Source organism: Thamnophis sirtalis, unplaced genomic scaffold, assembly GCF_051295495.1.
Source record: "Thamnophis sirtalis isolate CommonGarterSnake01/CBP01778 unplaced genomic scaffold, rThaSir2_p1.2 scaffold_15, whole genome shotgun sequence".
Lineage (NCBI taxonomy): Eukaryota > Metazoa > Chordata > Lepidosauria > Squamata > Natricidae > Thamnophis > Thamnophis sirtalis.
The window spans coordinates 42,014,913-42,029,061 of NW_028261395.1; the positions used below are offsets into that span (position 1 = coordinate 42,014,913).

Sequence of the window (14,149 nt, forward strand, 5' to 3'; positions counted from 1 at the left end):
GAAAGAAAGAAGGAAAGAAAGAATAAAGAAGGAAGGAAAGAAAAGGAAAGAAAAGGAAAGAAGGAAATAAGGAAGGAAAGAAAGGAAAGAAAGAAAGAAGGAAGGAAGGAAAGAAGGAAAGAAAGAAGGAAAGAAAAAAGGAAATAAGGAAGGAAGGAAAGAAGGAAGAAAAGAAAGGGAGGAAAGAAAAGGAAATAAGGAAGGAAAGAAAGAAGGAAAGAAGGAAGGGAAGAAGGAAGAAAAGAAAGAAGAAAGAAAGAAGGAGAGAAAGGAAGGAAAGAAGGAAGGAAAGAAAGGGAGGAAAGAAAGGGAGGAAAGAAAAGGAAATAAGGAAGGAAAGAAGGAAGAAAAGAAAGGAAGGAAAAAAAGAAGGAAAAAAAGAAGGAAGGAAAGAAAAAAAGAAAGCGAGCCCTGAACTTCTTAGTCCATCGGCGACATTAAAGCCAGCCGAGAGCGGCCGTGCCAGCAGGTCAAGCTCGGGGCGGCGGCGGCGGCGGCGGGGAAGGGAGGGCAGATCAATAACCCGTGGGCGACCGAGATGTCTGCGGCGGAGGCAGCAGCGGCGACGGCGGCGGCGCCCCCTCGCTGGCCGAAATGCCAAGCCGGCCGCCGGAGGGGCAGCGCTCCAGCAGGCGCCTCCAGCCGCTCCCGGGCGTCTTAAGCAAAAAACACACACACACAACCCAACTGCCTGCCGCGGGACTCCGGCGCCCCGTGGCTGCTGCTGCTGCCGCCGCCGCCTCCGCCGCCAGCCTCCTCCTCCGGCGGCGCCTGCAAGGTGCTGCTGTTGCCGCCGCCGCCGCCGCCGCCTCCTCCGCCTCCTCCTCCCCTTCTCCGTTGGCTGCCGGCGGCTGCTGCTTCTCCTTCCTCCCGAGCGCGCAAGGCAGGCGAGGCCGCCGCCGCCGCCACCATGCCGGCCATCAAAAGGGAGCGCCCGGATCGCGAGGAGCTGGCGCTGGCCGCCTTCCACCAGCCCATGGACTACCTGCTGCCCTTAGCGGCCGCCGCAGCCGCCGCCGCCATCCCCGGGGTGACCCCGCACCCGCCGCCGGCTTCCTACGAGCAGCTCTTCGCCGCCGCCGCCGCCCACCAGCAGCACCAGCAACGCGCCTACTTGGAGTTCCACGCCGCCGCCGCCGCCGCCGCCCCGCCGCTGCCGCCCCCTCTGCCCGAGGAGCTGGTGCTGGAGCGCTTCTCCTCCGCCACCGTCTCCAGCGTCTCCGCCACCACCGGCAGCACCACAGCCGCCGCCGCCGCGCCGGACTTCCAGCCCTTCTTCGACCGCGGCGAGCCCTGCCTGGAGGTGGAGTGCGGCGACAACCGAGCCCTGCTCTACGTCCGCAAACTCTGCCAGGGCAGCAAGGGGCCCTCCATCCGCTACCGGGGCGAGTGGCTCACCCCCAACGAGTTCCAGTTCGTCAGCGGCCGGGAGACGGCCAAGGACTGGAAGCGGAGCATCCGACACAAAGGTACCGGCGTCCAGCCGAGTCGAAAGCGGGCGCGGACGGAACCGGGAGGATGGGCAGGTGCGGGCGAGGTTGGGCGATCTCTCTCTCTCTTTCTCCCTCGGCTCTGGGGTGGCAGGCGCTCTGCCCATGGGCAGAGGCACTCTTGCTACTTCCTCCCTCGGCTCTTCGATCAATGGTACCGACTATAGGATCTCGGGGGAGCCCCGAGGAACCACTCTTTCCCGGGGCTCTCGGGTGGCAGGCGCTCTGACCATGGGCAGAGGCACTCTTGCCAGTTCCCCCTTCGGCGCGTCAGTCAAAGGTACCGACTATAGGATCTCGGGGGCGCCCCGAGGAACCGAGAGGCTGGCCGCTCTCTCTCTCTCTCTCTCGGCTCTGGGCTAGTAGGCTCTCTGCCCCTGGGCAAAGGCCCTCTCGCCACTTCCTCCCTTGGCTCTTCAATCAAGGGCACCGACTACAGGATCTCGGGGAGCGCCGAGGAAGTGAGGGGGGTGGTTTATTGTTTTTTTAAAAAAACCGGGTAACCCTCTCCTCTAATGCCAACCTAGCATTTCGACAGTAAGTGGAAAAATAGGAACCATCCTTGGTGGGAAGGTAACGGAGACGTCTTCGGACAGCGCCGGCTCTCCGGCTTTGAAACGGAGACGAGCATCGCCCCCTAGAGTCGGGAACAAGTAGCACATATGTGCGAGGGAAGGGGGAACCTCGACATCCGAAAAAGCAACCTCTTATGAAGCATTTGTGCAGGCGGTCCTCCACTTATAACCACTTCATCTAGTGACCATGAGAAGTCACTGAAAAAAGGGACTTATGACCGTTTTTCACACTTAATGACAATTGCAGCGTCCCTGTGTTGGCACGGTCAATTGCCCGCCCCCTAGAGCCGGGAACGACTAGCACAGATGCGCCAGTGGAACCTTTACCATTACCCGGCTCTGCGGGATTCTTTAGCGGGGCTTGGTTGGGGGATGCGGGCAGCCTCTTGGATGGCGTGCAACCCTGCTTTGCGAGGAGGAGGCGGGCGATGGGGATCTTCTCCATCGCCCCCCCCCCTAGTTTTGGGTCGGGGCGCGTGCATGCTGGGAAGGGGGGGGGAGAGAAAATGAGAGTGCATGTCGGAGTCGTCCCCCCCCCCCCCCGCATGGTTGGAAAGTTGCGCAGAGGCGCGCCGGAGACTTCGGAGGTGCGTTCCCCGCTCGGGGCGGGCAGAGGAGCGGAGGGAGGGGGAGAGGGGGCGGGCGGGGGAGGGAGGGAAGGAAGGAGGGAGGGGAGGGAGCCTTCCTCCCGTTCTCCGGGGGAGCCAGACGGAGGGCTGGAGCCGCGCGTTCGCTTCCATCCTCCCCCCCCCCCAGGCCGCCCTGGAATGGAGCGCAAACGCCGCTTCGCTGCAAATGGAGCCGCGGCGACCTTCTGAGGCCGGATCGCTCCGAGACGGCGGCGGCGGCGGCGGCGGCGGCGGCTGCTTCTTTGGCGCCTGGAAGCGGGTGGGTGGCTGCTCGGAGGGGGGGGGGGCGGCTCCGGAAACGCGCGCGTCGGGGCTAGAGGGAGGGCGAGACCCCAGCTCTGCCGCCCACCTGCCCTCCGTGGGGTTCCCCCCCTTTCCGAACCCGAGGAAACGGTGTCCCCAAAATGAATTGCGATCCAAGCGTGCGTAAAGCTGGCAAGGAGGGCAGGACAGACTCCCGGGGAGACCCCAGCCCTACAGCGCCCCTGCCCCCGCGTGGGGTTCCCCCTTTTCGGTTCCTGCCTCCCCCCAGCCCTACAGCCCCCCTCCCTCCGTGGGCTTCCCCCTTTTCGGCTCCTGCTCTCCCCCCAGCCACCCGACCCCCCAAAAACGGCTTGCGATCCAAGCATGCATAAAGCTGGCAAGGAGGGCAGGACAGACTCCCGGGGAGACTCCAGCCCCCCTGCCCCCCGTGGGGTTCCCCCTTTTCGGCTCCTGGTCTTCCTCCCAGCCCTACAGCCTCCCTCCCTCCGTGGGCTCCCCCCTTTTCGGCTCCTGCACCCCCCCCCCCACCAAAAACGGCTTGCGATCCAAGCGTGCGTAAAGCTGGCAGGATAGACTCCCGAGGGGACGGACGAAGCGGGGCTCCAGCTACAAGCAGACCCCCCGCCGTCTTCAAGAATTTGGGGTGGGGGAGGGCATAAGGAAGCCGGCGGGGTGGTTGTGGGGGTCTCGCTTTTGCACCGCCCGGAGTTTGGGCGCCGCTGGCACACAAAAAAAACAAAAAAACCCCAGCAAAGCTGAGCAGCTGTTGTTGACGTCGAGGGCGCTTGGCCAAGCCTGCCCGGCGGCGTCTTGAACTGGCTGGGCTACTGGGGGGGGGGCGCTAAGGAAAGACCCCCCCCACCCATTCGCTACCCCGCCGGCTTCCTTATGTCCAGCCCCCCCCTCCCCCGCAATTCTTGGAGACGGGGAGAGGTCTGCTTGTAGCCGGAGCCCCGCTTCGCCCGTCCCCCCGGGAATCTACCCTTCCACCTTTACGCACGCTTGGATCGCAAGCCGCTTTGGAGGGATGGCGGGGGGGGGACAGGAGCCGAAAGGGGGGAACCCCAGAAGGGCAGGTGGGCTGCAGGGATGGGGTCTCCCCCTCCTTCTCTCCCCCGCCCCGTCTGTGGCTCGCTTCCCCCTTTTTTTTTCCAACCGCGGAAAGAGCCGGAGGCGCTTGCAAATGCAATATGTGTGGCGTGGGCGCTCCGTCGCCGGTTGGGACTTTGGTCTGTTTTCTCCCGCTGGCTGTGTTTGCCTCTGCGCTTGTGTGTGTGTGTGTGTTGTGTGTGTGTGGAATCGGAAGAGGCGGCTTTGACATATCATTAGCAGGATGCGGCGAGCGCAGACTGGGTGCGGGGGGTTGGGGGGGGGGAGAGGCAGACCGGCGAAAGGTCGTTTTCGGGCGGTGATTGACACCTCGCCTTGTTTATTGATTGCCTGGAAGGAAGGAGGGGGGGAGGAAAAAAAGGGAGCTGTCTGTCTCCCACCAACCCCCCCTACCACCACCACCCCTGGTCCGCCGCTCCTAATGAAGCCTCATCCCCGCTCCAACCCCGTCTCTGCCTCGGGGGAGCGCTTGTCCGCCCCTTCCATCCTCCCGCAGCCTTCGCGGTCGGTTGGTCTGAGAGAGGGAGAGAGAGAGAGAAAGAGGGGGGGGGGATATACAGCCCTTCTAAACTGCATGTAGAATGGGGGGAAGGGTGGGGGAAGAAGGCAGCCTGGCCCCTCCTCCTCTTAATCCCCCCTCCCAACCCTCCCTTTCCTCCCCCCCCCACTCCCCATTAGTCACCTTTTCAGTCTGGCCAAGGTTCCCCCCCCCTCTTTCTTTCTTTCTTTTTTTTCTTTCTAAGAGGATTAGTTAAGGGCTAATGAGGGTGGGGGGCACGCTTCCTTTTCATCCTTTCCACGGGGAGAGAGTTCAATTAAGGAACTGGGTTGTGGGGGCCTTGGAGGGGCCGAGTGGGGGGGTTAGATGGGCATGGGAGGGGAGGGGGGGCTGGCGTCTTTTGTGCAATGAATGCCTTCTCTCTCTCTCTCTCTCTTCCAAACTAACCGAAGCACTTTCTCTTTCTCTGCCCCCTCCCTCTCTTTTTTTTGCCTTCCCCGCATCCAGGGAAAAGTTTGAAGACGCTTATGTCCAAAGGAATTTTACAGGTACATCCACCAATCTGTGATTGCCCTGGGTGTCGAATTTCGTCTCCAGTGGTAAGATGATTGTGAAAACAAACAAACAACAAACCCAAAATGAATCCGGATTTTTTTTTTCTCTCCCTCTCGTCTGTATGCCACGTTTTTTTTGCTGTTACTATGTGGTGTGTGTTTTTTTGGGTCCTTCTGGATGAAGTCTGTCATTTAAAACGGCGGTCAACAACCTTTGGACCTGTTTTGTGGAAGACAATTTTTCCACGGAGGGGGTGGGTGGGTGGGAATGGTTTCGCTCGCTCGCCAGCCACTCACCTCCAGTTGTGAGACCCGGTTCTGATTTTTAAAAAAGGGGGTCGGAGAGGGGAAATCTCTATCTATCTATCTATCTATCTATCTATCTATCTATCTATCTATCTATCTATCTATCTATCTATCTATCTATCTATCTTGACCTACCTACCTACCTACCTACCTATCATCTACCTACCTACATCTATCTACCCATCTATCCTTGTTGTTAGTTGCGAAGTCATGTCCGACCCATCATTACCCCATGGACAACATTCCTCCAAGCCTTCCCATCTATCCTATTCTATCCTATCCTATCTCTCTTCTCTCTCATACTACCTACCTACTCATTATCTCTCTCTTCTATCTATCTATCTATCTATCTATCTATCTATCTATCTATCTATCTATCTATCATCTATCTATCTATCTATCTATCATCTATCTATCTATCTATCTATCTATCTATCTATCTATCTCTTCTCTCTTACACCTACCTATCTATCATCTCTTCTCTCGTCTATCTGTCTGTCAGTATTCATCTATCTATCATCTCTCTTCTCTCTCCTCTTATCTACCTACCTACTTATCTATCTATCATCTCTATCTAGTCTATCTGTGTTTATCATCTCCCTCTCCTCTCTCCTATCATCTATCCATCTATCCATCTATCCATCCATCCATCCATCCATCCATCCATCCATCCATCCATCCATCCATCCATCCATCTATCTATCTATCTATCTATCTATCTATCTATCTATCTATCTATCTATCATCTATTTATCTATCTATCATCTATTTATCTATCTATCATCTATTTATCTATCATCTATCTATCTATCTATCTATCATCTATCTATCTCATATATCTCTCTAGTCTCTCTTTCTCTCTCTTTCCCTATCTATCATCTCTGTCTCTCTAGTCTGTGTTTAGCTATCATCTCTCTTCTCTCTCCACTTATCTACCTACCTACCTACCTACCTACCTATATCATCTCTCTCTCTAGTCTGTTTGTCTGTCTCTCTCTACCTACCTACCTACTTATCTATCTATCATCTGTCTCTGTGTTTATCTATCATCTCTCTCTCTCTCTCTAGTCTGTCTGTCTGTCTCTCTCTCTCCCTCCATCGTATTTCTTACCTTCCCTCTCAGAGGAATAAAGCTAACCCTTCCGGACTGGCCTCTCTCCTTTGAGATCAGAGAAGAAGGACTGGCTGTGGGATCTTCAGAAAATCATCTCCACTGCTTAGAAGAACTGAGAATGGAGATGGTTCGTCTGCTTTTTTTTAAAGCCCCTCCAGGTTTTATATAAATAAAACCCCACGTAGCTGAGAGCAGTTGTGTTCACACAGGGCTTGGAGAGCTCTTTTGTCTGGGAAGCAACTCCTGCTGCCTCCCAGTGTTTTCGTTTTGGTGTTTTCCCCTCTCGAGTTTTGCATGTTTTTGGGAAAGGCGAATTTTGCAACTGGTGCCCAGTAGAAGCCTAACAAAAGTCAGAATTCTGCTGGTCCACCGGAGGAGATGCTTTCAGGGGGACGGGGGTTTGGACCCAAGGCCTCGGATACCAGCGAATGTTTTATCGACTTCTTATAATTTTTGTCAGGATTTTGGAGCGGGGAGCTCGACGGTGACTGTGGAAGCGGAGGGGAAATTGGTGTTTGGTGGCTTGCCGCTCAGGTGTCTGGGGTGGTGTACAGATGGTAAGGGTTGCATGGTGTGTGTGCGGCTACAAAATTGCCCTCCTCACCACTTTCTGACGGGGGTGGGTGGGGAGGGCATCCCTAGCGTGGCAAGTTTTGCCATTCAAAGCCTCGCCGGTTTTATGATTAAAGTCAGATGCTTGTATTTGCTCGGAGGTGGTGCTGTGGGGGGGTGGGTGGGAAGAATTTGGCATTTGAGAAAAAACCCCATGGGATCCGAATTGCGTACATAGCTTGTAAGGCTGGTGAAAAACAGATGTCTGGCGTTGCTTATTTTTAAAGCACATCTGGGAAAAGAAACAAGGAACAGATTTTTTTTAAAAAACAACAATCCCGAAACTGCTTTTTTTGGGGGTGGGGTGGGGGCTGAACTCTTAAAGAGAGATCTGTCACGGATTTGCGCATGTGTCCGTAAAGATGCTGGTGATGACATTTGAACCAATTTCATTCTGGATTAAATTCTTAGCAGAAATGATGAGCAGAAAGCAGGCTGTGCCTAGCTTGAAATAAACGAGAGAAGCACCGATCCTTTTATGTCTGAATTCCCCGCCGTTCCTATGCTCAAAATATATTCCTGGGTCGAAATGTACGTTCGGTTCTCAGTTGTTTGATTTTCGTGCCACGTGTCAAGATTTTAAGGGGGGTTTTCTTGTAAAAAAAAAAACTGGATTCTTTAAACTTTTCATGTTCCCACTTTCCCTGTAGATGAGTCTTTAGCCAGTAGCTGGAACCTTATCACATAAGAAGCCAACCCATGCTTGGGTTTTTGTGTGTGTGTTTAAAAATCTGGTGTGACTTCAGCCTGGCGGGTTATAAATGTATGACTTAGTCCAATGTATGAATACAATCAGTGGTGTTTTAATAATAAAACATGAGGCAGCAAAGTAAGATTCACAGACGAAGGGAAGAGCTAAAGAACAGGGGTCGACTTGGGAGTGAGGCCACAGGTGGATGATGAATGGCCCCTCCCAGAGGAGATAAAAGAGGAGCGAAAGGGGAGTGGAGTTTGCAGGAGACAATTAGTTCGCTTAATTGGTTTGTGACACTCCAAGATGCCTTGCCAAGTTTTGCAGATACCGGCCTGGCAGCTCTCCAAGCCAGATAAGGTCTGTGGCCGTAAATCCTCCCTTGAAAGACTTGGCTGGATATGAAGGAGCAGAATTCACAGTCAATTAATAAAAGGAGTTTTTGTCGGGACAAGCCTTGGTGAGAACATATGCCATGTATCCTTGTAGATCAGTCAAGCATTTTTAGGTGCTATGGGCATTTCCATTGATGTCTTTAAATGCTAATTTTTTAAAAAAGTATCTGTATTTCGTATGTATGTATGTATGTATGTATGTATGTATGTATGTATTCATTCATTCATTCATTCATTCATTCATTCATTCATTCATTCATTCCTGGATTAAGCCCCTATGTGGGTAAGCAGATTCTCAAATTTTATCCAAAATATCAAGGAAAATATGGATTGGCTTAGTGATGTTCAATCTGCAGGGACTCTTTACATATTATTTTTATCTTTTATCTATTTATTAGGAGTGGTGGGTACTCCATCACTGGAGGCGTGGTCAGCTATTTGTCTGAAGTGGCGTAGGGTTTCTTGCTTGTGGAGGAGGTTGGACTAGAAGACCTCCAAGGTCCCTTCCAGCTCTGATATTCTGAACATCGGCGGGGTGGCACGTTTTCCTTAGTATCTCTGTTAAAAATTCAAGGATTATCCATGAGTCTATACCAGTGATGGCGAACCTTTTCGGCATCGAGTGCTCAAACCTGAACATCTGTGCGTGCACCAGAGCCCTGGAAAGCCAAAAACAAGCTGGCTGGCCAGTGTGTATACATGCACACTGGCCAGCTGGTCTTTGGGTTTCCAGCATGGACACCATCCAGCTGGTCTTTGGGTTTCCAGCATGCGCACACCGGCCAGCTGGTCTTTGGGTTTCCAGTACAAGCACCGGCCAGCTGGTCTTTGGCTTTCCAGTACAAGCACCGGCCAGCTGGTCTTTGGGTTTCCAGCATGGACACCATCCAGCTGGTCTTTGGGTTTCCAGCATGCGCACACCGGCCAGCTGGTCTTTGGGTTTCCAGTACAAGCACCGGCCAGCTGGTCTTTGGGTTTCCAGTACAAGCACCGGCCAGCTGGTCTTTGGGTTTCCAGCATGGACACCATCCAGCTGGTCTTTGGGTTTCCAGCATGCGCACACCGGCCAGCTGGTCTTTGGGTTTCCAGTACAAGCACCAGCCAGCTGGTCTTTGGGTTTCCAGTACAAGCACCGGCCAGCTGGTCTTTGGGTTTCCAGCATGGACACCGGCCAGCTGGTCTTTGGGTTTCCAGCATGCGCACCGGCCAGCTGGTCTTTGGGTTTCCAGCACACGCACCGGCCAGCTGGTCTTTGGGTTTACAGCATGCGCACACCGGCTCGCTGGTCTTCGCATGCGCTGGAGCACCGAAACCCAAAGACCAGCTGGCCAGCGCGCACATGCCTGTTTTGGGGCTGTTTTCCAGGCCATTTCCAGACCGTTTTTCAGACCGTTTTCTGGTGCTCCAGCACCCACGGAGACCGGAAACCAGAAGAGCCGCTGGTGACGGCGCACAGGCGCACAGAGAGGGCTCTGCATGCCACAAGGTTCACCATCATGGGTGTATACATTCTAGAGATCTCTTTACTTTGAAACCACGGTTCACCCATTCACCCAAAATTCAACGTATGTGTTTGTTGCGGATCCTGCCAAGATCTGTTTTGTCACAAGTTTTGGGCCAAGAGAAATGTGGCCTTTATGGGACTACTAGGTGGGGGCAAAATTGCACATCCCTTAACATGGAGACACGTTTTGCCTCGTTAGCTGCGGTGTGCACGAGCCCGCCTCGAAAATGAGAGTTGGAAGCCATCCCTCTCAAGCTGGAAGATCAAAGGGAAGGATCTGAAGAGCTGTGCCCTCTCTAATTAAAAAGAGAAATTTACGAAGGATTTGCTCTCCCTTCGACTCTCCCGGGTGTTTGGACTTTGGTTCCACCCTGGCTCCCTCCTAGGCAGAGAACTGGAAAGGTGTTTTCCACGGAGATAATTAGCCTCAATTATTAGCCAAGAATAACTTAAAAGCAGCCAAGCTATGCCTAATGGCTGAACAGTTGGAGACTAAGCTAAGGCGAACTTTACGTGGCAATATGTGAGGCCTGACTATATTTTCTATACAGCTTATATACACTGTTCCGACCGAGGCTTCCCATCCATGAGCAGAAAGCAGACTCTTGACAAAAACCCCATTTATTAATTTTCCTGCGAATTCTGCTCATTCACATCCAGCAAAGTCTTTCGAGGGAGGATTTATAGTCACCGACCTTATCTGGCTTGGAGAGCTGCCAGGCCGATCTCTGCAAAACTTTGGCAAGGAGTCTCGGAGAGTCACCAACCAATGAAGCGAACTCATGGTCTCCTGCAAACTCCCCTCCCCTGTCGCTCCTCTTTTATTCTCTCTGGGAGGGGCCATTCAATTGTCCAATAGTGGCCTTACTCCCAAGTCGACCCCTTTGTTCCTTAGCTGCTCTCTTTGTCTGGCAACTCACACTGGGAACAGGCTCCAGCTGTTCTTCTGCCTCTCTAATTTCTGACTCTGAAGGCAGCTGATAACTGGCATACGGCCCTGGCCCCCTCTCTGCCTCCGACACAGAGCCCTCATCAGAGCCTCCACCATACTCCAGGACTGGCCCAGGTTCCTCCCCAACCTCCTCACTGTCTGTGATGGGCCACAACTCACTTGCTAACCCCTTCCCCCTTTAAAATAAGCACTGGTGAGTCATGTTCAATCCCCCCCCCCCGCAATGTGCTTCTTAATCCCAGAGCCCTGCAGGAATAATCACAAAACACCCTTTAACTTTCCTGTGGGACTAAACCCAGCAGTCTATAAATATCTTCCCCATTAATCACCTTAGGCCAAAAGGAAAGCTAAATCTATTTAAAGAAAACAACCCTCCCTGCCACTTCCTTGCCTCAGTCGCCCGGAGCCAAATCTCGACTCCTCGCAGGTGTACTAGAGGAGTGCCTAATTTTAGGCTGGGCCGGCTCTCAGCCTGTGTGCACATGCAGGAACTCTAGCCCCATAACCCGAGACATGTGTGTGTGTAGGAAGGGGGTTTTCCCTACCCCATAGATGTTCCCCTTCGGTTTCAGTTTGAATGCAACTCCTCCGCCAATTACTAGGAGTGGTTGGCATTTTGCTTTTGGGTGAGATCTTTCGTTGATGACTGTCTAACTGCTTGGGTGATTTTGGCCAGGAGGGTTTTTCCAAAAGGGAAGGAAGGAAGATTGAACGTCTAAACCAAGGGTCGGCAACCTTAAACACTCAAAGAGCCACAAAGGTCTTAACCGGAAGCCTCCCGCTCAATTCTGGAGCCGACCGGACGTCCCGCCAGAGAGTCTCCTCCTAGCGCAGCGTCCTTTTCGCTCTCTACCTGTCCTAACCGAAATCCCTATCAATTCTGGAGCAGACCGGCGACAAGGAGCTGCAGCAGAGGGGAATGTAAGAGCCACTTGCGGCTCCGGAGCCGCACATGTTGCTGATTCTTGATCTAAAGTCTCACTCAAAAAATAAATAATAATAATAATAGGTTTTTCTTTAGCAGAGTGACTACACAGATCATCTTTGACTTAACGATTCGTTTAGCCCCCATTCTAAGTCGCAACGGCACTGGGGGAAAAAGTGACTTACAACCATTCCTCGTATTTATGACAGTCACAGCATCCCCACGAGGTCTCAAACTAGGCAGTGGACATGTATTTACGATAGTCGTAACGTCCCGGATTTGTGTGATTTGCCACCTTCCACTTTTCCCAGCTGGCATCCGACAAGCCCATGCCAGGGGATGGGGGGGGGAGCCAGATTTGCTTAACGACCGTGTGATTCACTTAACAACCGCCCCGATTCACCGAACAGCTGTGCTTGAGTTCTGCAGCTGGAAATGTGCCCACTGTCTTGAACTAGTGTCCTATAGAAAAGGTGTAAATTGTTGTCGTGTGACTAGGAGGCTACAAATGGGCGCAAATCAGGGCATTTGCCAACGTCAGAATGCCCTTAAGAAGATTTGCCTTCCCCATTTGTAGCTTATCTATTTGTTTTAATTATTTTTTTGATACCTTAGCCACTACTAGGCCAAAGTGGCTGTCCGACGCATGCAGTCCTCAAACTTACAACCGCGACTGAGCTCAATATTTCCGTTGCTAAGCAAGGCGGCTGTCAAACGAGCTTCGCCCCGTTTTTATGACCTTTCCTGCCACCCGTTGTTAAGTGAACCTCTGCCCCCCCTTGTACAGCCTTTCTTACCACGGTTGTTAAGCGCATCCCCGCAGCCCTTAAGTTAGCCACACGGTTGTTAAGCGAATCTGCCTCTCCCCCAATTGACTTTGCTCGCAGAAGTGGGGGACACCGCAAGGGTGATAAACGCCAGGCCGTTCCCCAAGCGTCCGAATTTTGATCACGTGATCACGGGGGACGTCTTGCATCGGCCACAAGGGCGGAAAATGGCCATAATTGCGGGAAATGGTCACGAGGCGCCTTTCCCCCCCCCCACAAGAGGAAACCCCCGAAATGTGGATCCACCCTGTAAAACAGTGTTTCTCAACCTTGGCAACTTGAAGATGTCCGGACTTTAACTCCCAGAATTCCCCAGCCAGCGAATGCTGGCTGGGGAATTCTGGGAGTTGAAGTCCGGACATCTTCAAGTTGCCTAGGTTGAGAAACGCTTGGCATCCGTGCGTGGGAGATCTTGAGAGATTGCAGAAACGATTCCGGCTTGTTTTATTTAGACTTTGGATTCCCCGACTGGGCTAATGTTTGTTTAAACAACCGCCAGTTTGTTGACAGCTGGGAAACAGCTTCTTTTAAGATCTGCTGGAATGACAACAGTGTGTGTGTGCGCGCGTGCCAAAAGGCAGAGCGTTGAGTTCACACAACCTCCTGAATGATAAACCCCACCAGAAGGGTTGTGTCTCGCTGGATACGAAGGGCTTGTTCCCACAACCTCTGTGATTGCTCATTGTGTTGTCCAACGTGCTGGCTACATGGCTTGGCCAAGGTTTGTCCCTGGAGGGCTTGTGTATCCCTCAGGATCCTTGGGTGGGGTCAACCCTGGTTGATTCAGTGACCCGGGGATCAGCAGGTTGTGTGAACCAGGCCTCTCTTTTTGTGTGCTCGGACTTCCTGTTTGCCAAAGTTGGGGGACTAGCCCTTTGTTTTGGGTGACTCTGGAATTGGGGGCTGGAGCATACATCTTCCCATCCATTCATCCCTCCTTCCCTCCATTCTTTCATCTATCCCTCCACCCTTCCCCATTTCTTCATTCCTCCCTCCATCCCTCCTTTCCTCACCCCAACCTCCCTCCATCGCTCTCCTCCGTCCAGATTCATTCATTCCTCCCTCCATCCCACTCCTTTGTCCATCTCTCCCTACATTCATCTGTCCATCCATTTATCCCTCCCTCCTTCCATTCCTTCATCTAACCCTCCCACCATCCCTCTCTCATTCTTTCATCCTTCCCTCCACCCCACCCTCCATTCATCTGTCCATCCATTTATCCCTCCTTCCCTCCCTCCATTCGTCATCCTTCCCTCCATCCCACCCTCCATTCATCTCTCCCTTCATTCTTCATCCTTCCCTTCATCCCCTCCCTCCCTCCCTCCCTCCATTCATCTGTCCATCCGTTTATCCCTCCCTCCTTCCCTCTATTCCTTCTTCTATCCCTTCCTTCATCCTTCCCCCATTCCTCCATCCTTCCCTCCATTCTTCATTTCTCAATGTACTCTTCATCCCTCCCTCCCTCCATTCATCCGTCCATCCCTCCCTCCCCTCCCCCATCCCCAGCCGGCGAGGTCAGAGCGGGGTTTGCCAGCTGGCGAGGCGAGGCGGTCGGGCCGGTTTTGCAGCCGGAGGGAGCAGCACGCAGGCGCGCCCCGCCGCTTTCCCACTCAGCCCGCATTCCGGCTGCGAGAGAGCCGCGAGCGGGGCTGCCGGCGGGTCGGGTTCCGGCAGCGCACGTGGGCGGCTTTGCACGGCGGTC

At 53.4% G+C, this 14,149-nt stretch overlaps 1 protein-coding gene across 2 annotated transcripts in view; it reads left to right on the top strand.

Annotated features, from left to right (window-relative positions):
* The first annotated feature begins 380 nt into the window (after window positions 1-380).
* The window catches only part of SAMD11 (sterile alpha motif domain containing 11), a 107,122-nt gene continuing 93,353 nt past the window's right edge, over window positions 381-14,149 (top strand). The window contains exons 1-2 of one of the 2 annotated variants that reach the window (XM_087702081.1): window positions 381-1,469; window positions 5,075-5,166. In XM_087702081.1, coding sequence (XP_087558207.1) covers window positions 911-1,469; window positions 5,075-5,166 — 651 coding nt within the window. In that variant the 5' untranslated portion in view covers window positions 381-910. The remainder of the gene's footprint in view (window positions 1,470-5,074; window positions 5,167-14,149) is intronic. The other variant, XM_087702082.1, reaches the window with a different exon arrangement.